Source organism: Oryx dammah, unplaced genomic scaffold (genome assembly GCF_014754425.2).
Source record: "Oryx dammah isolate SB20612 unplaced genomic scaffold, SCBI_Odam_1.1 HiC_scaffold_9, whole genome shotgun sequence".
Classification (NCBI taxonomy): Eukaryota; Metazoa; Chordata; class Mammalia; order Artiodactyla; family Bovidae; genus Oryx; species Oryx dammah.
Genome location: NW_024070193.1, coordinates 5,132,241 through 5,157,943, shown reverse-complemented (window position 1 = coordinate 5,157,943; position 25,703 = coordinate 5,132,241). Strand labels below are relative to the sequence as shown.

Here is a 25,703-nt window from a genome sequence, read left to right as displayed (position 1 = left end):
CTTCTCTTGCATAATTGAAAGTGCATGGAATACCTTTTTCTCTTCTTTTACTTTCAGCTTGTGTCTTTGAATCTAAAATGCATCTCAAGTAGACAACATTTAGTTGGATATGCTTTTTTATGCATTTTGCTATGTCTGCCTTTTAGTTGAAGTGTTTAATTCATTTACATTTAATGTAATTACTGATAAGATAGGATTTACATTTGCAGTATTGCTGCTTGTTTTCTATGTGTCTTACGTCTTTTCTTTCTGTGTTTCTCTATTACCTCCTTCTTCCGTGTTAACTAGATATTTTCGGACATGCCACATTACTTTTCTTGTATTTCATGCCTTGTGTTTTCTTTTATAATAAATTTTTTCAGTTATTTTCTCAATGGCTGTCCTGAAAATCGCAATTAAAATCTTAATTTATAGCAATGTAATTTTGTTTAACATCAACTTAATTTCATTAGTATACAAAAACTTTGCTCCTGTATATATCTGTTTCTCTTTCCTTCCTTTGTGCTTGCTGTCACACAAATTACATCTTTATATATTTCACGACAACAGAGACTTATAATTTTTGCATTATGCATTTGTATTTTAAATCACATAGGAAAAAAATTGCAACAGAAATATATTTAGTCTTCTGTATTCATCTATTTATCTAACATATTTAGTCTTCTGTATTTTATGACAACATAGACATAATTATTGCATTATGCATTTGTATTTTAAATCACATAGGAAAAAAATTGCAACAGAAATATATTTAGTCTTCTGCATTTATCTATACAGTTACTTTTTCCTGTAATGTTTTCTTCGTGTGGATTTGAGTTACTGTCCAGTATCCTTTCATTTCAGTCAGAAGAATTCCCTTTAGTTTTTCTGACAGGGCAGGTTTTCTAGTGATTAACTTCTCTGTTTTCTCTTTACCTTGGAGTGTGTTAATTTCTCCATCACTTTTAATTTTTTAAATTTATTTTTTAATTGAAGGATAATTGCTTTACAGAATTTTGTTGTTTTCTGTCAAGCATCAACGTGAATCAGCCATAGGTATACATATATCCCCTTCTTCTTAAATCTCCCTCCCATCTCCCTCCCCATCCCACTCCTCTAGGTTGATAGAGCCCGTTTGAGTTTCCTGAGCCATACAGTGAATTCCCATTGGCTGTATATTTTACATATGGTGATGTAAGTTTCCATGTTACTCTGTCCGTACATCTCACCCTCTCCTTGCACGCCACCCCCACCCCCAATGTCCATAAGTCTGTTCTCCGTGTCAGTTTCTCCATTGCTTCCCTGCAGATAAAATCATCAGTACCATCTTTCCCAGATTCCGTATATATGAGTTGCTGTGTGTGCTTAGTTGCTTAGTTGTGTCTGACTCTTTGCAACCCCATAGACTATAGCCCACCAGGCTCCTCTCACCTTGAGGATTCTCCAGGCAAGACACTGGAGTGAGTTGTCATATCCTCCTCCAGGGGATCTTCCCAACCCAGGGAAGGAACCCAGATCTCCTGCATTGGAGGAAGATTCTTTACCCACTGACTTACCGTATGTGTGTTAGTATACGATATTTATCTTTCTCCTTCTGACTTACTTCACTCTGTATAATAGGTTCTGGGTTCATCCATCTCCTTAGAACTGACACAAATGTGTTCCTTTTCATGTCTGAGTAACATTCCATTGTATATATGTACCACAGCTTCTTTACCATTCATCAGTCAATGGACATCTAAGTTGCTTCCATGTTCTACAATGCGGGAGACCTGGGTTCCATCCCTGGGTCGGGAAGATCCACTGGAGAAGAAAATGGCAATCCACTCCAGTACTATTGCCTGGAAAATCCCATGGACAGAAGAGCCTGGTAGGCTACAGTCCATGGGGTCGCAAAGAGTCAGACATGACTGAGCAACTTCACGTTCCTTTCCTTTCCTTTCCATCTTCTAGCTGTTGTAAATAGTGCTGCAGTGAACAGTGGGGTTCATGTATCTTTTTTAGTTCTGATTTTCTCAGGGTATATGCCTGGGAGTGGGATTGCTGGGTCATGTGGTGGTTTTATTTCTAGTTTTTTAAGGAATTTCCATACCATCTTCCATTGTGACTGTATCAATTTTCATTCCCACCAACAGTGCAAGAGGGTTCCCTTTTCTCCATACCCTCTCCAGCATATGTTGTTTGTAGACTGTTTGATGATGGCCATTCTGACCAGTGTGAGGTGATACCTCATTGTAGTTTTGATTTGCATTTCTCTAATAATAAGCAATGTTGAGCATCTTTTCATGTGTTTATTAGCCATCTGTACGTCTTCTTTGGAAAAATGTCTGTTTAGGTCTTTTGCCCACTTTTTGATTGGGTTGTTTGTTTTTCTGGTATTGAATTGTATGAGCTGCTCATATGTTTTGGAAATTAATCCTTTGTCAGTTGTTTCATTTGCTATTATTTTCTCCCATTCTGGGGATTATCTTTTCACCTTATTTATAGTTTCCTTTGCTGTGCAAAAGCTTTTAAGTTTAATTAGGTCCCACTTGTTTATTTTTGTTTTTATTTCCATTACTCTAGGAGGTGGGTCATAGAGAATGTTGCTTTGATTTATGTCATCGAGTAGTCTATGTTTTCCTCTATGAGTTTTATACTTTCTGGTCCTACGTTTAGGTCTTTAATCCATTTTATCTTTGTGTATGGTGTTAGGAAGTGTTCTAATTTCATTCTTTTCCATGTAGCTGACCAGTTTTCCCAGCAACACTTACTGAAGAGGCTATCTTAGCTTCTTTTATATTGTATATTCTTGCCTCCTTTGTCAAAAATAAGATACCCATAGGTGCATGGATTTATTTCTGGGTTCTCTGTCTTGTTCCATTGGTCTGTATTTCTGTTTTTGTGCCAGTACTATAGAGTCCTAATGATTGTAGCTTTGTAGTATAATCTGAAGTCAGGAAAGTTGATTCCTCCATTTCCATTCATCCTTTTCAAGACTGCTTTGGCTGTTCAGGGAATTTTGTGTTTCCATATGAATTGTGAAGTTTTATGTTCTAGTTCTATGAAAAATGCCATTGGTAGTTTGATAGGAATTGCGTTGAATCTGTAGATTGCATTTCATAGTATATTCATTTTCACAATATTGATTCTTCTAACCCAGGGACATGGAATATCTCTCCATCTGTTTATGTCATCTTTGATTTCTTTCATCAGTGCCTTATAATTTTCTGTATACACATATTTTGTCTCCTTAGGTAGGTTTATTCCTAGCTATTTTATTCTTTTTGTTGCAGTGGTAAATAGGATTGATTCCTTAGTTTCTCTTTCTGAGTTTTCATTGTTGATATATAGGAATGCAAGTGATTTCTGTCTATTGATTTTGTATCCCACAACTTTGCTAAATTCACTGATTAGCTCTAGTAATTTTCTGATAGTATCTCTAGGGTTTTCTGTGTATGGTATTATGTCATCTGCAAACAGTGAGAGCTTTATTTCTTTTTTTCCAATCTGGATTCCTTTTATTTCTTTTTCTTCTCTGATTGCCATAGTTAGGACTTCCAAGACTATGTTGAATAATATTGGTGAGAGTGGGCACCCTTGTCTTATTCCTGATCTTACAGGGAATGCTTTCAGTTTTTCACCACTGAGAATACTGTTTGTTATGGGCCTACCATAAATGGATTTAACTGTGTTGAGGTAGGTTCCTTCTGTGCCTATTTTTTGAAGAATTTTAATCATAAGTGGGTGCTGAATTTTGTCAAAGGCTTTTTCTGCATCTCTTGAGATTATTATATGGTTTTTATCTTTCAGTTTGTTAATATGGTATGTCACATTGATTGCTTTGTGTATATGGAAGAATCCTTGCATCCCTGGAATAAACCCAGCTGATCATGGTATTTGAAAATTTTAATGTGTTGTTGAATTCTGTTTGCTAGAATTTTGTTGACGATTTTTGCATCTATGTTCATCAGTGATATTCGCCTATAATTTTCTTTTTCTATGTTGTTGTTGTCTGGTTTTGGTATCAGGGTGATGGTGGCTTCATAGAATGAGTTTAGAAGTGTTCCTTCCTCTGCAGTTTTTTGAAAGAGTTTTGAAACTGGATAGTCTCAATTGACCTCTCTTCATGTTCAGTAATTCTTTCTTCAGCTAACCCAAAGCTGCTGTTGAGAGTCATGAATTTTTCAGTTGTGTTTTTCAATTCCAGAATGTCTCTTGGGTGTTTGTTTTTTTTTATGATTTCCTTTTATTGGTGTTCTGTATTTTGGTGAGGTAGCATTCTCATACTTTCCTTTAGTTACTTATACATGATTTTTTAAAGTTATTTGAACATACTTAAAATAGCTGTTTTCAAGTCTTTGTCTAGTAGGCTCCTCAGGGACAGTTTCTGTAGACTGATTTCATTTTTGTTTTGTGTGGGGGACATCCTTTCCTGTTTCTCTGCACAACTGGTGATTTTCTGTTGAGAGCTGTACATTTTCAACAAGCTAATGCAGAAGTTCTGGGAACTGGATTTTCTTCCTTCTCTAAGGGTTGTTGCCATTCCTTGCTGCTCCTGGTGTTTGTCATTCAGTGACTCCTCTAAGCTAATCTCGTTAGGTCTGTAGTCTTTGTCCTGTGTGGCCCGTTATGCCCAGTTAACTTGGTGGCCATCTAATGACTGGACACAGATCTCCTGAAATGCCTGGAACTGTTGTGGGAAGGCGGACCCCTTCCAGGGCCCGAAACTGGGCTCTTTTCTAACACTTGGAAATGAATTGTCCAAGGAGACACATGTGCTGACAAAGCAAGAGATTTTATTGGGAAAGGGCACCCGGGTGGAGAGCAGTAGGGTAAGGGAACCCAGGAGAACTGCTCTGCCGCGTGGCTCGCAGTCTCGGTGATGGGATTAGTTTCTGGGTGGTCTTTGGCCAATCATTCTAATTCAGAGTCTTCCCTGGTGGCACACGCATCACTCAGCCAAAATGGATGCTAGCAAGAGGGATTCTGGGAAGTGGACAGACATGTGGACAGACAGACTCCTTTTGACCTTTCCTAAACTCTTCTGGTTGGTGGCTTATTAATTCCTTATTCCTTATCAGGATCTCCTGTCCTAAAACAACTCATGCAAATGGTTACTATGGTGCCTGGCCAGGGTGGGCGGTTTTAATCAGTGTGCTTCCCCTAACAGAACCAGTAAGCCCTCCGCTCTTTGTTGGGGGCTCTGTGTGTGATGGGGCGTGTCTTCAGTGCTCACCTGGGCAGTTAGGGACTCTGCCTTACCGTTTGTCTCCTACCTGCCCAGATCCTCCTGATCAGCTAGAGCTGAGAGCTTAGGCCTTCTCAGATCTTTCCTGAGCACATATGTGACTTAGGGCATGCACCTAGCTCTATGCTCCTGTGTTATCGTCTAGATTCCTAAGATTGTGGGATTCACCAGATTTTCCTTTTACACTTTTTGGTCAGCTTATTGTTGCTTTAACTGTCACTTACCACCTCAGCAGATCACAGTGTTAAACAGTTGCTCCTGATACTTTTCAACAACTGGTACCTGGAAAAAGGCTTTCACATACAGTGATTTCTGAGTCAAGTCAAATAAAGACAGCAAGTGAGTGGGGTCTTCCTTATAAACAGGTGGCAATTTTCTGAACATGGGGTCACAGCTCCTTCAGTGCCTCCTCCGCTGGCTACCAGCCTAGTTTTCACTGTGATGGTGTGTTGGTTTTCAAGGCTACAGTCAAGCTAGAAGGGGAAAAGGGGTGGGAATTGGTCAAGTTAAAATGCCACAGACCTTATTTTTACAGCTGGTTTTCTTAAATAAATACGCCTCGTTTATGGAAGAGAGTATTTTCAGAGATCCTTACTCTGATATTTTCTCAGTGTCACTGTGTGTCATTTTGTCATGTATTTGCTGTATGTATCACACCCTATTAGGTGATAATAATTATATCATGAGAATAAGTGCAGAAAAGGTAATAAAAGAATAGCATTTTTATTGTCCTTTGTAAACCATTCTTAGTCAGTGATTGAAGTCATAAAATCTTTTTTTTTTTTAATGTAAGTAGACAGATAGGCTTGGAGTTTTATCTCCACTGTAGGGTTTCCCCAGTGCTGCCAGTGTAGGAGACGCAGGTTGAGTTGCTGAGTCAGGAAGATCCCCTGGAGGAGGAAATGGCAACCCACTCTGGCCTTCTTCCCATGGACAGAGGAGCCTGGTGGACCACAGTCCATGGGATTGCAGAGTCAGACACGACTTCGCGACTAAGCAACAAACAAACCCGCTGTAGCGATGAGCAGACAGACTCAGATGAAGTTTTGCCCACGGTTGGCAAATCACTGCCCATTGCATGTTGTCTCCCAATTTTCAGTCTCTTTCCTTCTGCTCAGTTAACCTCAGTAGATTTCTGAGTTGGGTATGTGACAACACCAAGATACAATATTATTTGGCTTTTTTTTTTAGTATAGTTGTGTGTTGCACTGTAAGAAGTTCAGTTAAAATCCCCAAAGTGTTCGGAACTCTTATTCCATTGTTGAAAGTTGAAAGCTATTCAACATTTTGATTTAAAATCTCCCATATCCTCTAAATTACCATTGTACCCGTTTTAGATTTGGATACCTAAGAAAAATGGACACTATACAATGACATTAGAAAGAACAAGAGAGTTATCTGTACTGTGTTTTTGACATGCCAGGTATTATCCTGATTAATGCTATAGTTTTTGACATACTGATATGTTTTCTAAACTTTGTTTATATTTTTATTTACATTATGAATTAGATCCGTTTACAGGAAAGAACTAGTTAACTTTAAAATCTCATTTATATCTTCAGACTCACTTTTTAAAAAATTTTATATATTTTTGAAAGGTTATACTCTATTTGCAATTATTGCAAAATATTGGCTATCTCCCACGTTGTACAATATGTCCTTGTAACCTGTCTTGTACTGAATCGTTTGTACCTCCCACTCTTCTACCCACGAATCATCCCCTGCTATTATGTATCTTGAACTCAGAACTGTCGTCCTTTTTAAAATTTTGACGTTGTAAAGGCTGTGTCTAAACAGAGGAAGTTAACAGCAACTGATTTCGTTAGGATGATAGCTGCATTTCCATAGGAAGTTTTCTTATCCATTATCTGGTTTATATCACTGACATATACAGAAATAGAAACAAAGTTACCGAGCATCTGGTTGATATTTAAAAATGATCAGCTCCAGATTACCAAGACAGTGAAGCAGAGTGTTTCCTTCAATGCCCATGGCAAGTCAGCGTGCCATGGCGAGTGGCATAGCCTTGTTGTTGTTCATTTGTGTCCGACTCTTGGCGACCCCACTGATTGTAGCCCATCAGGCTCCTCTGTCCATGAGATTTCCCAGCAAGAATACGGGGGTGGGTTGCCATAGTTAAGTAAGGAAAATTGTGTCCATCAGGAAAGGATCCATATCTTTAAAGGAGTTATTATTTCTCTACTTAGCAAACTGTCCTAGTATCTTTAGAATACTTATAACCTTCCAAAATGTAATGTGTATAAGACCACGTATTATATAATTTACTTAAGAGGTATTATATGTTTTATGTTTTATGACAGGTTGTTGCAGTGCTCAAATTCATTGTGATAGTTTTTTCTTTTCTTTTTTTTGATAATTTAAAACACATTTTTTTCTCCTTTAAAGTTGAGCTGTTTGTGGAGGAGGAAAAAAATCCTCCTACATTTTATAAGCTGCTTATACTCGTAACACAGATTAACTTCCCAGCACGTAAAGGGAATACTGGAAAACTCTTGGATGATTAAATATGCCCCTGGAAGGTTAAGTTTTTCCACATATTTTTCAAGCCAGAGCTATTAATAATGTTTCAGCATCAAACTTTCTGTACGTCCTGATTATGGGGAAGGCCTTCACTCATTCTGCCCTGGCCATTCGTTTCTTCCACTTCGTCCAGATTTGTAGCACTATAAAATTATCTGTGGAAACAGGCTTGAAATCTCCAGGTTTAATTAAGGTCCAACAAAGAGTCATCTCTGGAGTTACTTCCAAATTTTTTTTTTTATCAAAGTTTTTGTCCATTTTTCATTCCCGTGTCTTTTTTTTTTTTTTTGCCTTACTGGAAACTTGGCAGAAAGAAGCTGTTTAATGCGTTGACTAGTTCACTCAGAAATAAGTGATCACTGGATGCGCCTAGACATTATCATACTAAGTGAAGAGAGACAGAGGAAGACAAATATCATATGATATTGTGTATATGTGGAATCTAAACAAAAAAAGATACAAATGAACTTATTTGCAAAACAGACTTCCACACACAGAGAAAACGATTAACAGAGAAAACTTACGATTATGGTAACGGGGCTATGGATAAATTAGAAGCTTGAGATTAACATACACAAGCCACTGTATATAAAACAGATGACCAGCAAGGACCTGTTGTATATAGCACAGGGAATTCCACTCAGTATTCTGTAATAACCTATAAGCAAAAAGAATCTGAAGAAGAATAGATATATATGAACCACTCACTCTGCGGTACATCTGAAACCAACACAACATTATAAATGAACTAGATGTCAATTGAAAAATAGCAATATTAATGTCATCTCTCTTTAAAAGGAATGGGATGATCACTAAACACAGAGCTCTTGGCATTTTGAAAAGGGTCACCTAATTTCTATGCACATTTTTCCTGAGATAACATTCTGGTTTGTAAGGAATCTCGTAATTACTGAGGAATTCAGTTATTAAATGCTTTTTTATCCAGGCATTGGGTTGTCAAATTAATTTACTGTGGCTAATCGGCCAAAGACTGTACTTTGTTGATGCCTTGGCATGTAAGAGTCACCCCCTGCTCCTCCAGCTCTCCAGGATTCCACTTCTCTGTGCCTCCTGCCTGCAGGTCTGTGCCTCCCGCCTGCAGGTCTGTGCTCAACAACCTCAGGCCCCTTCATGACTACTCACTTCTGTTGTTCAGTTGTGTCCAACTCTTTGCGACCCCATGGACTGCAGCAAACCAGGCTCCCTTGTCCTTCACCATTTCCCAGAGTTTGCTCAAACTCATCTCCATTAAATCGGTGTTGCAATGGCACCCCACTCCAGTGTTCTTGCCTTGAAAATCCCATGGAGGAGTCTCGTAGGCTGCAGTCCATGGGGTCACTAAGAGTCAGGCACGACTGAGCGACTTCACTTTCACTTTTCACTTTCATGCATTGGAGAAGGAAATGGCACCCCACTCCAGTGTTCTTGCCTGGAGAATCCCAGGGACGGGGGAGCCTGGTGGGGTGCCGTCTATGGGGTCGCACAGAGTCAGACATGACTGAAGCAACTTAGCAGCAGCAGCAGCCAGCCAGCCATCTCAGCCTCTGTCACCCCCTTCTCCTCCTGCCCTCAATTTTTGCCAGTTTCAGGGAGTTTTTTAATGAGTCGGCTCTTCGCATCAGGTGGCCAAAGTATTGGAGCTTCAGCTTCAGCATCAGTGCTTCCAGTGAATTTTCAGGGTTGATTTCCTGTAGGATTGACTGGTTTGATCTCCTTGTTGTCCAAGAGACTCTGAAGAGTCTTCTCAAGCACCACAGTTCAAAAGTATCAATTCTTCAATACTCAGCCTTCTTTAGGTTCAACTCTCACATCTGTACCTGACTACTGGAAAAACTACAGCTTTGACTATACAAACTTTTGTCGGCAAAGGGATGTCTCTGCTTTTCAATGTGCTATCTAGTTTTGTCATAGCTTTCCTTCCAAGAAGCAACTGTCTTTTAATTACTCACTAGCGCCTCAAATTATTTGACCCTTTCTGGCCAGTCCCCAAGCTTTGATGGATTGTTAAATATCTTTCTCCGCAAACTCATGACTTTTGTCCTGAATGGGGGCTTTAGGCTGTCAGCACTTTGTGCACCACCAACCCCCTGCCCCTCTCCATTCTCCGCCCCGCTGTCCTAGACCATCACTACCCTCCTCCAGCTCCATGGCCCACCACATCCCCTTCTCTGGCAGCAGATGACCTCACTGCCTGACCCCAGAGCTGACTGGCCCTCACTGGACTCTACTGTCCAGACCCTAGAGCTCCCCAGCACCCAGCTCCTTATTCTCCTTAACTTAGCACTGCGGCCACTTCCCTGGTCCCTACCTACACACTTGCTATGCCCACGAGGAGCCGCTGCTCCCCTCCAGCTCCAGCTTCCTCATTAGGACGTTAGAGTGCTTCATCCCTTTCTTTTAAGACCTTTCTCTGGCACCAAAGGGAAAAAAAAAAAAATAATTTGAGATTATGATCTTATATGAGTAGATAATATGTGCACATGGTCTAAAAACACTCAAATAGCGTAAAAGAATTTACAACAGCAACTACTTGTTGTCAGGCGTATATGTGTGTATGTGTCTGTTCTTCCAGGGATACTATGTGCAAAAACAAGCCCCTGCATATGTGCCATTCCCTTGCTTCCTCTCCTCCACCTTTATTTTAAAAGCATCAGTACTAGATTCATGGTCTGGATATTGCTTTTTAATATATCTCTGTCTTGGAAGTCAGTTTATATCAGTACTGTAGAAATGCCTCATTCTTTTAATGCATCCTGATTATGTCTTTGACCGTAAATATACTGCAGTTTAGTTAGTCTGCACCTTTAAAGGGGTGGTTATTTCGAATCTTTTGTTGTTGCAAATGGTGTTGCGGTGAGTATCCTTGCGCATCATCCTTTGTGCCCATGCAAGCAAAATATTGGAGAAGGAAATGGCAACGCACTCTAGTATTTTTGGTTGGGAAATCTCATGCACAGAGAAGGCTGGTGGGCTACAGTCCATGGGGCCGAAAAGAGTTGAACACGACTGAGCGACTGACCAGCAACAAGCAAGATTTAAGTGGGGATGGGGTGGGCATGCCCCTGAAGAGTCAACATGCTCATCATCAGATTTTCTTTAAAATATTCACCTTATAAAAGAAAAAATAGCTGAATATTGAAAGGTTGTTGCTGAACCACGAAAAATGCCGGAATCCTTGGGCTCCAGAGGAGAATTCAGTCCGGGGCCAGTGACGAGGCTTGACTGCTCAGAGCTTTTGTGTAATAACATTTTAACTGAAAGTATGAAAGAGATAGAGAAAGCTTCTGACATAGACATCAGAAGGGGGCAGAAAGAGTGCCCCCCTGCTAGTCTTTAGCAGAATGTTATATAGCTACTACAGTCTGCTAATTAGAGAAAGAAAATGTCTCAAAACTCAGAGAATGGCACCAGGCCCCTCACCCACAACATGCATTTTGAGATAACATTGGCACAAGGTGAGTTGTCCCCGGCCATAAAATGATTGACAAGAATCTTGAAGAAAGGTAGGTTTCCAAGCAAATACATTCTCGTTAACATAGCTTAAGAGAACATTTGCATGAGTAAAACATACTGGTTTGTTTGCATACTGGTTTGCAACCTACTTGAAGACAGAGTCTAGGGTAAATACATAGTTTGTTAACATAGCTTAAGACAAATATTTCCATAAGAAAAATATATTGGTTAGCTCGAGGTTTGAGAAAAGTTAAGTTCAGATGGAACCAGGTGTCGTCATGGCAACACAGAATTTTAAAAGAAACCTCGCTTTAAATTTGTATAGAGAAGGGGAAAAAATATAACACTAGTAGTTTGTTTCCTCCTGCCACTTAAGAGAGAGATAAAAAATGTCTGACACTTGCAGCCTGTTTCCCCCGTTTGGAGACCCCTGGCCTTCCTGCCTGTTACCCTCTCAGTACTAAAGAATATTGGAAGCGGGGAGGGGATCACAATTCCGCAAGCCTCAACAACAGCAAAAATTCTTTGAAAAGTCTTTGAAGTGGAATTGTTGGACTGAAGGACTTCTACATTTTCATTTCTGCATGGAGACATTTTTAAAAAATTCTTTTTTCTGTATTTTGTGTCATTACTTTTCCAACCTTTCCGCTCATGTGTTGATTTCTGGGATGCATCATCAGTCTCTGCTGTGTATTTGAAGCAGTTGTCTCTTTATTTACTCTGAGTTTTGAGAGAATTTCCAAGGCATTCTGGTTCACTATGGACCTTTGTTGTAGCCCCGTGTTCCGGGAAACAAACTCACTCAGAAGGACAATGCAGATAGTGAAGTGCAGTTTATTACAGCGACGTGCCCAAGGCAGAGTCTCCTCTTAGCCAAGGACCCCGACCAGCATTTCTGAAAATCTTTTATACCACCTGTGTACCTGTCTGAACCCACCACTCCAAATTCCTTGAGACTTACATAAACCAAGGAAAATACACAATTCCAATAACCCCATCATTCACATGCTATGTGCTCATGTGCGCAGTCAAACAATTAGCCAATAATCAGTAAACCCGAGGTTACACTCCGACTGATACAGAAAAATTTATGGCCTGTCTGGAGGAAGGGGTGATTAGTGTATGTTTTCTCTTAGGCGGTGAGTAACCTAGATACGATCTTCAAGGTTCCCCTGTCTGGAGGGGTCTTATCCTTCTGTTGTTGTTTGTTTTCATAGGCTCTAAACACAGAGTTCAGAGTCCATTGGAAAGGTGACTGAGCATGATCAGCATGAACAGGCCTAAGATGGAGTCCAGGCCCTATGAATTCCTTCTTCACCTTCTGTAATTCACAGTTTCTGTGATCATTGAATTCCTCAGTGTGGTAATCACTTTTAAGCAGTCATGTTCTTATATTGTTCTCCTCAAAAGACTACCGGTCTCATATCTTTTGATATTTTTTGCTTTTGGCTGCACTGGGTCTTTGTGGCTTTGTGTGAGCTTTCACTAGTTGCAGTGAACGGGGGTTCTCGTTGTGCTGGCTGCTCTTGTTGCAGCGGCTCTGGGGCGCAAGGGCTCGGCAGCTGGGGCGCGCAGGTTCACAGCTGTGGTCCACAGGCTACGCTGCTCTGTGTCATGTGGAGCCTTCTTGGACCAGGGATCAAACCTTGTCCCCTGCACTGGCAGGCAGGTTTTTATCTACTATGTCACCAGGGAAGTCCCTCTTTTGATCTTTTGATCAAAGGACAATGTATATATGAAAAAGTGCTTGATAGTTTTTACCAGGTGTATCTTTGTAACCAGAACCCAGATAAAAGAGAAAAAGTTACCAGCACCTCAGACCCTCCCCTGTGCCCTATTCCAATTCCAGTCCCTCACTGCATAACCACACTCCTGACTTCTAACAGCACAGGTTCATTTTTTTAAAAAACTTTATGTTGTTATAATCCTGTAGTATACATTGCTTCTACCTTCTTTTGTTTAATGTTGTTTGTGAGAATCATCTATATTGTTGCTTGCAGTTGTCATACATTTGCATGTCTCTGTGTTATTCCATTGCATGAATAAGCCACAATTTGTTAATTCAGTCTACTGTTGATGGACACTGGAGTCATTTCTTGCTGGGACTGTCGTGAATGGTGCTGCTGTGGACACTTTTGTTCAGGTCTTCTGATGCACTTCTGTGCACATTTTTTTGTTGGTTGGTGTTGTTCAGTTGCTCAGTCATGTCTGAGTCTTTGCAACCCTGTGGACACACCAGGCTTCCCTATGCTTCACCATCTCCCAGAGCTTGCTCAAACTCATGTCCATTAAATCAGTGTTGCCATCCAACCATCTTATCCTTTGCCGTCCTCTTCTCCTCCTGCCTTCCATCTTTCCCAGCATCAGGGTCTTTTCAAATGAGTCAGCTCTTCGCATCAGGTGGCCAGAGTATTGGAGCTTCAGCTTCAGCATTAGTCCTTCCAATGAATATTCAGGACTGATTTCCTTTAGGATGGGCTGGTTTGATCTTGCCGTCCAAGGGACTCTCAAGAGTCTTCTCCAACACTGCAGTTCAACAGCACTGATTCTTGGCATTCAGCCTTCTTTAAGAGTCTCTTGATCACAGGGCATATAAACACTAAACGCCTAAGGCGGTCATCTTATTTTGTCTTCCCGTGAGAATAGTGATTGTTCCGCATCCTTCTGAGTGCTTGCTGTTTTCTGTCTTGCTCGTCTGAGCCACTCTGGTGGGCACAGAGCAGTCGTTCATTGCAGTTTTTAGCTGTCACTTGTAATGTTGAGCAACTTTTCATAAGTTGATTGGCTGTTTGGGCAGCTTTTTTGTGATACGCCTGGTGAAATTCATTTTTACATTAAAAAAATCATTTTTAATGCATTTGACTAACTGGTGGGTCTCATGTCCCACCTTTTGTCCCTTCCTTTCCCTTTATCCTTAAAAAACTTTTTTCTTGGCTCTTCTCTTGCCTATAATTTTGCTTGTTTGTTCTTTTATTAATTTATTTTAATTGGAGGATAATTGCTTCACAGTGTTGTGTTTCTGCCGTGCAGCAGCGTGAATCAGCTATGAATATACACGTGCCGCCCGTCTCTTAAGCCTCCATCTCAACAGCAGCCTCATCCCACCCCTCTGGGCCATCACAGAGCGTGGCTAACCTTTCTGTGTTGCACAGCAGCTTCCCGCTGGCCATCTCTGTTACACGTGATAGTGGATATAATTCAGTGCTACGCTCTCAATTTGTCTCAGCCTCTCCTTCCCCTGCTGTGTCCATGAGTCCATCCTTCCTGCCCTGCAAATAGGGTCATCAGTACCATTTTTCTAGATTTCATGGATATGCGTTAATATACAGTGTTTGTTTCTCTCTTTCTCACTTACTTCACTCTGTATAACAAGTTCTAGGTTCATCCACCCAATTTCAACTGACTCAAATTCATACCTTTTTATGGCTAGTATTCCATGGTATATACGTACCACGATTTCTTTATCCATTCATCTGTCAATACACAAGGAAATAATTGCCTGTTACTTTTCTCCTAAAAAGTGAACTTTAGAATCAGCAACCTCTACTCTTCTAGAATTTTTAGTGAATTTGCATGTAACTTATTTTGTCTGATAAATACTGTCATCGAAATTGGAAGATGGTATTGTCATTCTTTCTAAGAAAGGGAAAATGATAAATACTAAACCCTCACAGGTTTTTGCCTAACAGATTGATTTTTCCCATATTTAATTTTTAATTCTTGTTTTAGTTCCATTTTCGGACAGGTGATTATTAGAAGTAAAAATCTTTTAATATGCATTTGAATCCTACCTCCCCCTTAACATATATCTAATATACTTCCATGGTGGCTCAGACAGTAAAGAATCCACATGCAAGGTAGGCGACCTCGGTTCAATCCCTGGGTCAGGAAGATCTCCTGGAGAAGGGAATGGCTACTCACTCCAGCTTTCTTGGTTGGAGAATTCCATGGACAGAGGAGCCTGGAGGGCTGTAGTCCATGGGGTAAAAAGAGTCGGACATGACTGAGTGACTTAACACTTGCACTCATAAATGTCTTTACAGGTTCTCGATCAGTATGAACGAGAAGGATTTAACTTCCTGGCGAAGGTGTTCAATTCTTCACATTCCTTCTTAGAGGACTTGACCGGTCTTACGTTGCTGCATCAGGAGACCCAGGCTGCTGAGGTAAGACTTAAGACAAGCATCTTGTTCAGAAGACAGATGTGTCTAAAGCCTGTTTGGTATTCAGATTTACAGAAAAGGAAGGAAGTGGTTAATTATGACTGTTCTCCTTAGAACCAAATTGCTCATTCGGTCTGCTAGTCATGAGTCAGTGAGCCTCTTGCAGTGGCTGGCTGCTGCTGTGTGCAGGTTGCTGTGTGGTGAGTGCCAAACGCACAGAACTGCTGAGGAGAGACTGCGGGGTATCGATTTCCAAGCATCCCGGCTCTTTCTATCGAGCAGCATGCCTGTGGCCGATGCAAAGTTGGCTGTGATGTCCATACATCAAAATGCAAGTCAGGGAAGACACTGGACTCTGGCCATGTTCACCGAGAACATGCCTGGTTTTTATTTCACAAGCGAATCCGTCCTCTTGGGCCCCTGAAGCCCACCATGAGGTTGCTTCCTCAGTTACAGCCTAAGAGAGTTTTGTTTTGTTTGCCATTTAGAATGTTTTGCAAATCTTACTTTCCTGGGTTGCTCTGATCGTGGTTCGTTTGTTTGTTAAAGACTGGGATTACAGGGTAGATGATCATTTTGCTTTTCCAAATGCTCGCTGTTCTCAGAAAACAGTGTGCTGTGTCTGTGTGGCACTGCCCGGTCACTTGCCAAAACAGGTCCTCAAGGTGGACGCTTCGTCGCTCCGTCGTGTCCGACTCTGCGAGCCCATAGACTATAGCCTGCCGGGCTCCTCTGTCCATGGGATCCTCCAGGCAGGAATACTGGAGTAGGTTGCCATTCGCTTCTCCAGGGGATCTTCCCAATGCAGAGATAGAACCCAGGTCTCTTGCATTGCAGGGGACCTCTTTACCATTTGAGCTACCAGGGAATCCCTCAAGATGGATGAATGAGATTAAATCAAAGCAACCCCCTGACTCAGCCCTCTCCCACAGTAACCTGGGTAAAGAAGCTCTTAGGAAAACGTGGCCTGTCATAGCATTTCCTCAAGTAACATAAGAAAAGCTTGGGTGCCTGTGTCCTTTGGGAGCAGGACATTTGTAGAATTACCATCACCCCCTAGTCCTGTTCATTGATTACTGTCTGGGGCTGTGTATCCTTACTACTGGGGGAGGCCCCAGGGGTCAGTGAATGGTGGGCCAGCCCACCACCGGACTAGCTAGCGGTGAAGAGACTGCTGTTTATAAGAGTGGACCTATTACCGAGGGGAGGAACCCACATAGAAATGCCAAAACGAAACCTCCCAAAGCTCTCAGCAGACAGAAGTGAGAGTTCTCACCGAACCATAGAGGCGTGATGGCACTTCTCTAGTGCCTGTCGTAGAACCGAAAGCGATTCTTCTTTGTCTCGCCCCGGTGTCCTCTGGGCATCCAGCAGAGGCAGTCTTCCACTTGTGACCTGTGACCAGGCCCACACAGAGTCTCTTAGCCTCGCTCTCGGCGGATGACTGCCGTCTCTGCAGGCCTTTAAGAGACGGTGAGATTTTCCCCAGCGCTGGGATTGGCTTCCCAGAGAAGGTTAAGAATGTTAGGTTGATCAAGGCTGCACTTTGTCTCCTGAGCAGGGCTGATGGTGAGGGACTAGTGGCGTTTGACTAGTTGGCAGGGGGAATTTTTCCACCCACATAGAAATAATTCACATACTTCTCTTTGGTTGCCTAGAAGAATTGCAACTTGATATCAACCCCATCGCCACTGCCTACCATGTTTCACTCTTTAAAAACAGACCGGATGCTAGGATAAAGGGTATATTCATTGATCAAACATGGCTTTTTTTGCGTTTTGGTTGGTCAAACATTAGTTGCCTTTTCGAAGACCCAGAAGGCAAAGGGGCAGTTTAAGAAAGCAACAGCAGTGAGATGGTAGGGCAGGAAGAGGGAGTGACCTCATCCACAGTCTGAGTTTTCATTCTGAAGTTTTCCTCCATTAAAGTACATTTATAGTTTTGCAGTCGTAAGCCACACATAGGTTTTAGATTAGAGATGGTAAACTGGTTGGCCTGTGACCAGATACGGCTTACACGTGTGTTTTGTTTGGCCTCCCATGTGTTAAATTCTGAATGAAGCCAACATTTTAAAAATTATGAGTTTTACATAAAAATGTGAGTTTTCCCATTTCCAACTTCTTTGAAAGATCCGATCTGGCAACCCCAGGCCTGCATTCCTTAATAGTGATAGTCGGCTGGAGCCAAAAAGCCAATTTTATAGATTAAATAATGTGCCTGATTCAAGCTTTTAAAGGCATAAAAACTGTGTGGAAAGGAAACCTTCCTTCTACACCTGCCCTCACCACCCAGTTCCCTTCGTGGAGACAAACACTGCTATTGCTTTCTTGCCCGAAAGATATTCTTAAGTGACGGTGCTGTTTTGAAGATGCTTTTCAGTTGATGACTCTCATTGGTATTGGAGTTTGCAACCCCTATCTTAGAAAAGGATTATTCTTTTTCTTCAAAAATTTGAAATAGGACTATGTTTTTAAAAAAGAATGCTTACCAGCAGACCTCCTAGCAACAAAAATCATTGTCTTGCCTATGTTATTCTACTTTACTGTGAAAAATGTGTGTGAATAAATATGAATATCAAAAGGTATCCACATACCTGCGTAAAGGTCGTGTGCTGATTTGCACAGTTGACTCTCAGTACATTTACAGATGTTCAGTAATAAAGATACAAACTTCTGCATCCCATATGGAAAAGTCCCAACTTGTTTTAGTGATGCAATGAAAGAAAGAAAGAAAGTGAAGTTGCTCAATCGTGTCCGACTCTGTGCCCCATGGACTGTAGCCTACCAGGCTCCTCCGTCCACGGGGTTTTCCAGGCAAGAATACTGGAGTGGATTGCCATTTCCTTCTCCAGGGGATCTTCCCGACCCAGGTATTGAACCCAGGGTCTCCCACATTGCAGGCAGACGCTTTACCCTCTGAGCCACCAGGGAAGCAATGCAATGAGGAATGCCCAATTAATTCTCTTCTTGGACTCACTGGTTTCATTCATCAACATCACACTTGAAAAAGATTCAACCAGATAATTATATGTGACAGTATCATTTTATACATTGTTTATAAAATGTTTGTACAATGCTAGTTTTGCAAAAGAGAAGGCCTTTACTGAACATCTTTTGAAAACTCGCTAGCAGTCCACTATGCTCGTAACTGAATATAAAACTTAGCGAGACAAGCTCACAGTGTGAGCATCAGAGACGCGACTACTGAACTCTAGTGTCAGCAAAAAATGCTTTAGACATTTGCATATTAGGTGCTGAGAGAACAGTTACTCCTGCCTGGAGGAGTAACTATGTCAACAAAAAGCTTTCTTTGGAAGGGACCAGATTTTCCAGTTAGTTGGGATAGGATAAATAGGCTGTCTCTGAAAAGAAGATTTGGGCAGGGAAAGCGTGGGGAAGGAGTGGAACAGGAGAGTGAGGCCAGGGTGTCCTTGGAATAAAGGTCTCAGAGGCCAGGAGTCTAAAATATGTTACTCAGATCTTGAGCATTTAGTTGGAGTCATCCGATATCAGAGACTGTTTGTTTGCCTATGTTTGGCTACACGGGGTCTTTGATGCTTCACACAGGCCTTCTCTCGGTGTGATGAGGGGGGCTGTTCACTGCGGTGCGCAGGCTTCTCTCTGTGGTGGCCTCTCTTGTTGCCGAGCACAGGCTCTAGGGCATGCGGGCTTCCGTAGTTGGGGCTCCCAGGCTCTAGAGCACCGGCTTAGTAGCTGTGGCACACGGGCTTAGCTGCCCCACGGCCGGTGGGATCTTCCCGAATCAGGGATTGAACCCATGTCTCCTGCTTTGGCAGATGGATTCTTAACCACTGAGCCACCAGGGAAACCCTGAATGCACTTTTCAATAATAGCTTTATCGACTAACAAGTCACGTGCCGTGAAGTTCGCCCTTTCAGCATATCCAGTTCAGTGGCTCTTAGTACATTCACAGTCCTGCTACTGTCACTGTTGAGCTTAGTACTTTTCATCCCCATAAAAAGGAACTTTGTGCCCACTGAGCTGTCTCTCCTCCCTCCCACCTGCTTCCCTCCAGTCCTGGACACCACTAGCCTCCCTTCTGTCTCTGGATTTTCCTGTCCTGGACATGTCACGTGTTGTTGCTGTCCAGTCTCAGTCGTGTCCAACTCTGCAACCCCACGGACTGCAGCACGTCAGGCTTCCCTGTCCATCACCATCTCCCGGAGCTTGCTCAAACTCATGTCCATTGACCCAGTGATACTATGCAACCATCTCATCCTCTGCTGCCCCCTTCTCCATTTGCTTTCAATTTCTTCTACCATCAAAGTCTTTTCCAATGAGCTGGATCTTCATGTCACGTGACCAAAGTATTGTAGCTTCAGCTTCAGCATCAATTCTTTCAATGAATATTCAGGATCGATTTCCTTTAGGATGGACTGGTTTGATATCCTTGCATTCCAAGGGACTCTCAAGAGTCTTCTCCAACACCACAGTTCAAAAGCAGACGAGGCAAAAAAAAAAACAAAAACAAAAGCAGACGAGGCATGATCGCTCAGAGCTTTTGTGTAATAAACTTTTATTAAAGTATAAAAGAGATAGAGAACGCTTCTGACATAGACATCAGAAGGGGGCAGAAAGAGTGCCCCCCCTGCTAGCCTTTAGCAGGAAGTTACATACCTACTAGCAGACTGCTAATTAGAGAAAGGAAGTGTCTCAAAACTCAGACAGTGGCTCCAGGCCCCTCACCCACAGCATGCATTTTGAGATAACATGGGCACAAGGTGAGTCATCTCAGACCATAAAACGATTGACATATATCTTGTATATCTTGGAGAAAGGTGGATTTCCAACGAATAACATAGTCTCATTAACATAGCTTAAGAGAACATTTGCATGAGTAAAACATACTGGTTTGTTGAATAAAACAGACTGGTTTGTCACGTTGGTTCTGAGTCTTAGGCAAACCGACTTGAAGAAAGACAGAATCTAAGGTAAATACATGGACAGGGAGGCCTGGCTGCAGTCCATGGGGTGCCAAAGAGTCAGACGTGACTGAGCGACTGAACTGACTGACTGAAGGTAAATACATAGTTCATTAACATAGCTTAAGAAAAACATTTCCATAAGAAAAATGCATTGGTTAGCTCAAGCTTTGAGAAAAGTTAAGTTCAGGTAGAACCAGGTGTCATTATGGCAACACAGAATTTTAAAAGAAACCTCCTTTTAATTTTGTATAGAGAAGGGAAAAAAATCTTGATATTTGTAGTTTGTTTCCTCCTGCCACTTAAGAGAGAGATTTTTTTTTTAATGTCTGATATTTGCAGCCTATTTCCTCCATTTGGGGGCCCGTAGCCTTCCTGCCTGTTACCCTTTCATTACATGACAACTGGAAAAACCAGCTTTGACTATACAGACCTTTGTCAACAAAGTGATGTCTCTGCTTTTTAACACACTATCTAGGTTGGTCATAGCTTTTCTTCCAAGGAGCAAGTGTCTTAATTTCATGGCTGCAGTCACACCATCCACAGTGATTTTGTAGACCAAGAAAATAGTCTGTCACTGCTCCCACTTTTCCCCTCTCCTATTTACTGCAAAGTGATGGGACTGGATGCCATGATCTTAGCTTTTTTAGTGTTGAATTTTAAGCCAGCTTTTTCACTCTGCTCTTTGACCTTCATCAAGAGGCTGAATGAGCTTCCATTGTGGCTCAGACAGTGAAGAGTCTGCCTACAATGCGGTAAACCCAGGTTCGATCCCTGGTTCGGGAAGATCCCCTGGAGAAGGAAATAGCAACCCACTCCAGTACTCCTGCTTGGAAAATCCCACGGATGGAGGAGCCTGGCAGGGTACAGTCCATGGGGTCTCAAAGAGTCGGACATGACTGAGCGACTTCACTTTCAAGAGCCTGAAACCAAAGCAAGTTAAGGCCTTTGTGTCTGATGTCTGTTACTTAGCGTGATGTTTTCTAGGTTCATCCATTTTGTAGCAGGGTAATTCCTTTCAATTTAACGAAAGAAAATGTTTCATTGTTGTTAAACTTTTTCATCTCCCTTAACATCTGTGGTCTCTCTCCCCAGATATGGCCCCTTTATGAAGGAGGAATGCAAAACTGATTCCACTGGAGACTACAGATCCTTTATTTTCATAGAAAGGGGCACAGAGAGAATGGGTTGAGAGAGAGATTCAAGACAGAATCAACCACGTTGAGTGAGATTGACCCTCCCATCATCGAATATCCAAAAATGATTGCCTTTGTACTAGTTTAATGATAGTGCTGTTGAGAGGAACAGACAGATCGCCAGGTTGGGTCTCTTGGAAAAGGGGTGAGGAACAGGGTGCAAAAAGGGGGCTGGTAGTTGGGGGAGGGCATGCCAGATTCACAGAGGTCAGTTTCTCTTGGGCTGTGATGATTTTGAGGTAGAGGGATAAATGAGTGAAAATGACTAGATGGTATTAGAGACAGGGTGGAGATACAGCTTGGAGAAAAAGAACAGAACTGGTAGCTTGGTTTAGCAGATAAAGTCCTCCTGTTTCATTTAGTACTGTGAAGAGAAGCTATAGACCATGGATGCAGTAAAAATACTTACATGAAAAATATGTGGTGATGAATTAACTTTATCTCAAGTTGTAGACTGAAAATTTTTAAAACACCCACCTCATAAATTTTTCATAAGGAAAGGGTCTTAGGCAGAGATTGCAAGATTCTTTGTAGCTAGTTTAGCTCTTGGTAAGTACACTCTGCCCATGAGGTATTAGGAGGCCTCACTCAGCTTTTTACCCTCTTAAAATGTTGCTCTCTGAACAGGGAATTTTGCACAGAGTTCTGACCTTTACTTTCAAGACTCTGTTGAGAATGGTCTCGCATATTTGAAGATGGACCCCAGTCCCCCATGGCTCCTAGCTGACTGTTTATCCCAGTTGGAACCAGAGGAAATGACCCTAAAGTTGATGAAACACAAGACATCCAAGTCACAGAGCCATTGACATGCTCACCACATACTGTTTAAACTGCTGAGCTTGTTGTACAAAGGCCGAGTCTAATCAAACTTGTGAATGACTTAGCCATCTTTTCATAAAATTTGCTGTGACTTTCCTTCTTAGGGTTGGTTTTCATCAAGTAGCAGTTCACATGTACTGCTTTAGTTCCAGCTGTGAGTTCAGCATTGTGCTGTGGGAAATGCCAAATAAGCTTCAAACTCTGTCTAACCAGAGAGAGAAAACACTGATTTATAGAAGTTAATAAAACAAGCTATATTGGTATATCCTTGAGATGTTCAAATTCCAAAATTCCATAACCCAACTTGCCTGAAATAGTTCATTCTCAGTTTTGAAAGCTGGCAAGTGTCATGATCCCAGCATTCATTTTAGGCCGCACTGTACTTGGCTTCCCTGGTGACTCAGATGGTAAAGAATCTGCCCACAATGCAAGAGATCTGGGTTTGATCCCTGGGTTGGGAAGATCCCCAGGAGGGGAAAATGGCAACCCGCTCCAGTATTCTTGCCTGGAGAATCCCATGGACAGAGGAGCCTGGTGGGCTACAGTCCATGGGGTCGCGCAGAGTCAGACACGCCTGAGCAGCTCACACACACACGCGTTCTACTGGGTGCTGTGTCATCCAGCTATTTTTTAGGATTGCAATTATGGCACTCCTTTAAAAGAGCTGTGTTTTTGCTAAGCACCACTTTCTGCAGAATTAGGGATTCATGAGTGATCATTTAAAAAGTAAGTTTAGGGATTTCCCTGGTGGCCCAGTGGCTAAGACTCTGCTCCCAGTGCAGGGGGTCCAGGTTCTATCCCTGGTCAGATCCCACATGCCACAATGAAGGCCTGACGCAGCCAAATAAATAAAAATAATTATTTTTTTAAAAAAAGAAAAAAAAAGTAAGTTTAGCACACCAGCTGTATACCATAGGATGTAAAAATCGTAATTTTTTTTTTTTTTTTTTTTAATTTTTATGACTGGCAATGAACAGGCCCCGGGCCAACGGGTTGATTCTGAATTAAAACTCAGATTCTGACTCATCCACTACAGAGTCCAGAATTCTAGAAAATAAAATGCCCATTTCTCCCATAGCTGGGGAGTCATATGAAAGACATTGTAGTCATGTGATATGACTTCACTGGCATGACAGTTTACTATTCAGCAAAGTAAAGACGCAGTTAACAAGTGTTTCTGCTGGGCCTTTTGCACTGACACTGAGTTTTTGGCCTCTCCTCCTCACAGCTGGTTTTGATTTGGTTCCCGTGGAATATTTTTGTTTTGTTTTGTTTTGTATTTAACAACAGTCAGATATTTATGTACAGCTTCATCAAGAGCCTCCGATGACAAATATGCCTTTGGAGGCTAGTAGAAGCTGTGGGAAGCCCCTGTGTCAGCACTTAAACCTGTTTCCAGTGGAGGGAAATGGCCCCGGGGACTGACCTAACCCGCTCGCGAAGCAGCGTCTCTTCTCCCAAGCCTTCTGCTAGCCCACTTCCAACCTGCACTGGCCCGTCCTGACACCGTACCCTGCGTCGATTTTTCCTTATGAAGCAGCCCCTCGAGCTCATCTTTGGCCTTCTTTCCTAAGTGAGAGGGGAAAGGCAGAGACAGCAGGCAGAAAGCCATCTAATTCTTAGACTGGAAACTGGAGCCTGGCTTTTGAAATAAGGCTTGGCAGTATCCCTTCAGAACTCACTTCATAAAATGAGCCCCTTTTATTTGCTGTCAGACCTATCTACATGGACTTGAGATGTTTAAATAAGTTGGTATTAGGGACCATCCTTTTGGAGGATGGACAGAGAACCCCGGGCACACTTCCACACCTTTAGAAGAGGCGTCTTGGACGGCACAACCCGCTTGGAGGTCTGTGGGGGAGAGAGGGGAAGAGCCATCAAGGCTAAAAGCAGAGTCCAAACGGCTGATAATAAGAACTAGAGCACGGAAACTGCATCCCCCTTAATTTTAGTCCCTGTTCTGCTAGTGTTCTCATGAGGACTCGAGTCAACAGTTGGCGCATCAGTTACATCACTTAAATTAAGGAGATTGGACAAAATGTGAAATCCTTTTTAGCTCTAGTAATTCGGTCATTTTTGATTCAATGTACTGGTGTGGCTGAGAAGTACAAAGATGGCCAGTTTTTTATGTCAAAATGTCTTCAAATGTGTCAGTGTGATTCCTTTTCATACGGTGTATCAGTGTCCTCTGGTATCTCTCATATCTGGCTGCCATTGCTAGAAACAGTTCTGAGACTTAGATCTACCTTTAATCTTAAATGACTTCTCATACTTTATATTGGTTGGTGTGTGTGTCACCATGGATATAAACCCTAAAAGGCGCAATCCAACTGAATAACTTACCTCCTTTTCCAGACTTGGTATCCAGGACTTTCAGCTTCATCATAAACTCAAACCTCCCCTCATTACATTACAATTGAGGATGTTTGTAAAACAGGCCCAACTCACTGCCTGTTCATATAACTTCCAAAGACAGATTCCACAGACCCCCCTGTTTTAAGTAGTGGCAGCATTCTCAGAAAGTTAAATGTGTAATCGCTGAGGAGTCTGTTTAAAGCTTGGCCATACTGCACAGTACCACTCCCAGAGTATGTGAAGGCCTGAGCCTAGCCTGCTCAGAAGGCCTGAATTCATGGCCCAGCTCCGAGCAGTGGCCACAACTGCTGTATTCACTCGTGCAGCAGGGCCAGGCCATGTGCCGTGGCCCACTGTGAGACCTTGGGTCATTTGCTTCACTGAGCTTCCTTTTCCTTATCTGTTGAATGGGATCAGTAAACTCTACTCTGCACAATTACTGTGAGCATTAAATAAGAAAGCACCTAACAAAGGAAAATACAGATTAATTGGGAATTGGGCTCCATGAAAATTTGCAACTTTGTACTTCAAAGGACACTATCAAGAAAGGAAAAGAATTAGAGAATAAAGGTTTTTTTTTTTTTGCAATTCATTTTTCTGATTAGGAACCAATATCCAGAATATTTATATAAGGAATTCTTGTAACTCAATAATAAAAAATCACTAATTCAATTTAAAAATGGTCAATGGATTTAAGGCAGGCTGCCCTGGTAGCGCAGGTGGTAAAGCATTTGCCTACAGTGCAAGAGACCTGGGTTCGATCCCTGGGTTGGGAAGATCCCCTGGCGAAGGAAATGGCAACCCACTCCAATATTCATGCCTGGAAAAATCCCATGGACCGAGGAGCCTGATGGGCTACAGTCCATGCGGTCGCAGAGAGTCAGACATGACTGAGTGACTTCAGTGGATTTAAGCTGACATTTTTTCGAAGATATACAGATGTCCAGTAAGTCCATTTAAAAAAAAAGATGCTTGGCATCATTAACTGTCAGAGAAATGCAGATCAAAACCACTGTGAGATTAAC

At 42.0% G+C, this 25,703-nt stretch overlaps 1 protein-coding gene across 4 annotated transcripts in view; it reads left to right on the top strand.

Annotated features, from left to right (window-relative positions):
• Positions 1–25,703, top strand: part of ATG7 (autophagy related 7) — a 268,416-nt gene that overhangs the window by 133,106 nt on the left and 109,607 nt on the right. For all 4 annotated transcript variants that reach the window (XR_005722153.1, XM_040246755.1, XM_040246756.1 and 1 more), the window contains one exon: positions 15,247–15,369. Coding sequence is in view for 3 of the 4 variants with exons in the window: in XM_040246755.1 (XP_040102689.1) it covers positions 15,247–15,369 (123 nt within the window). In the remaining variant the exon portion in view is untranslated. The remainder of the gene's footprint in view (positions 1–15,246; positions 15,370–25,703) is intronic.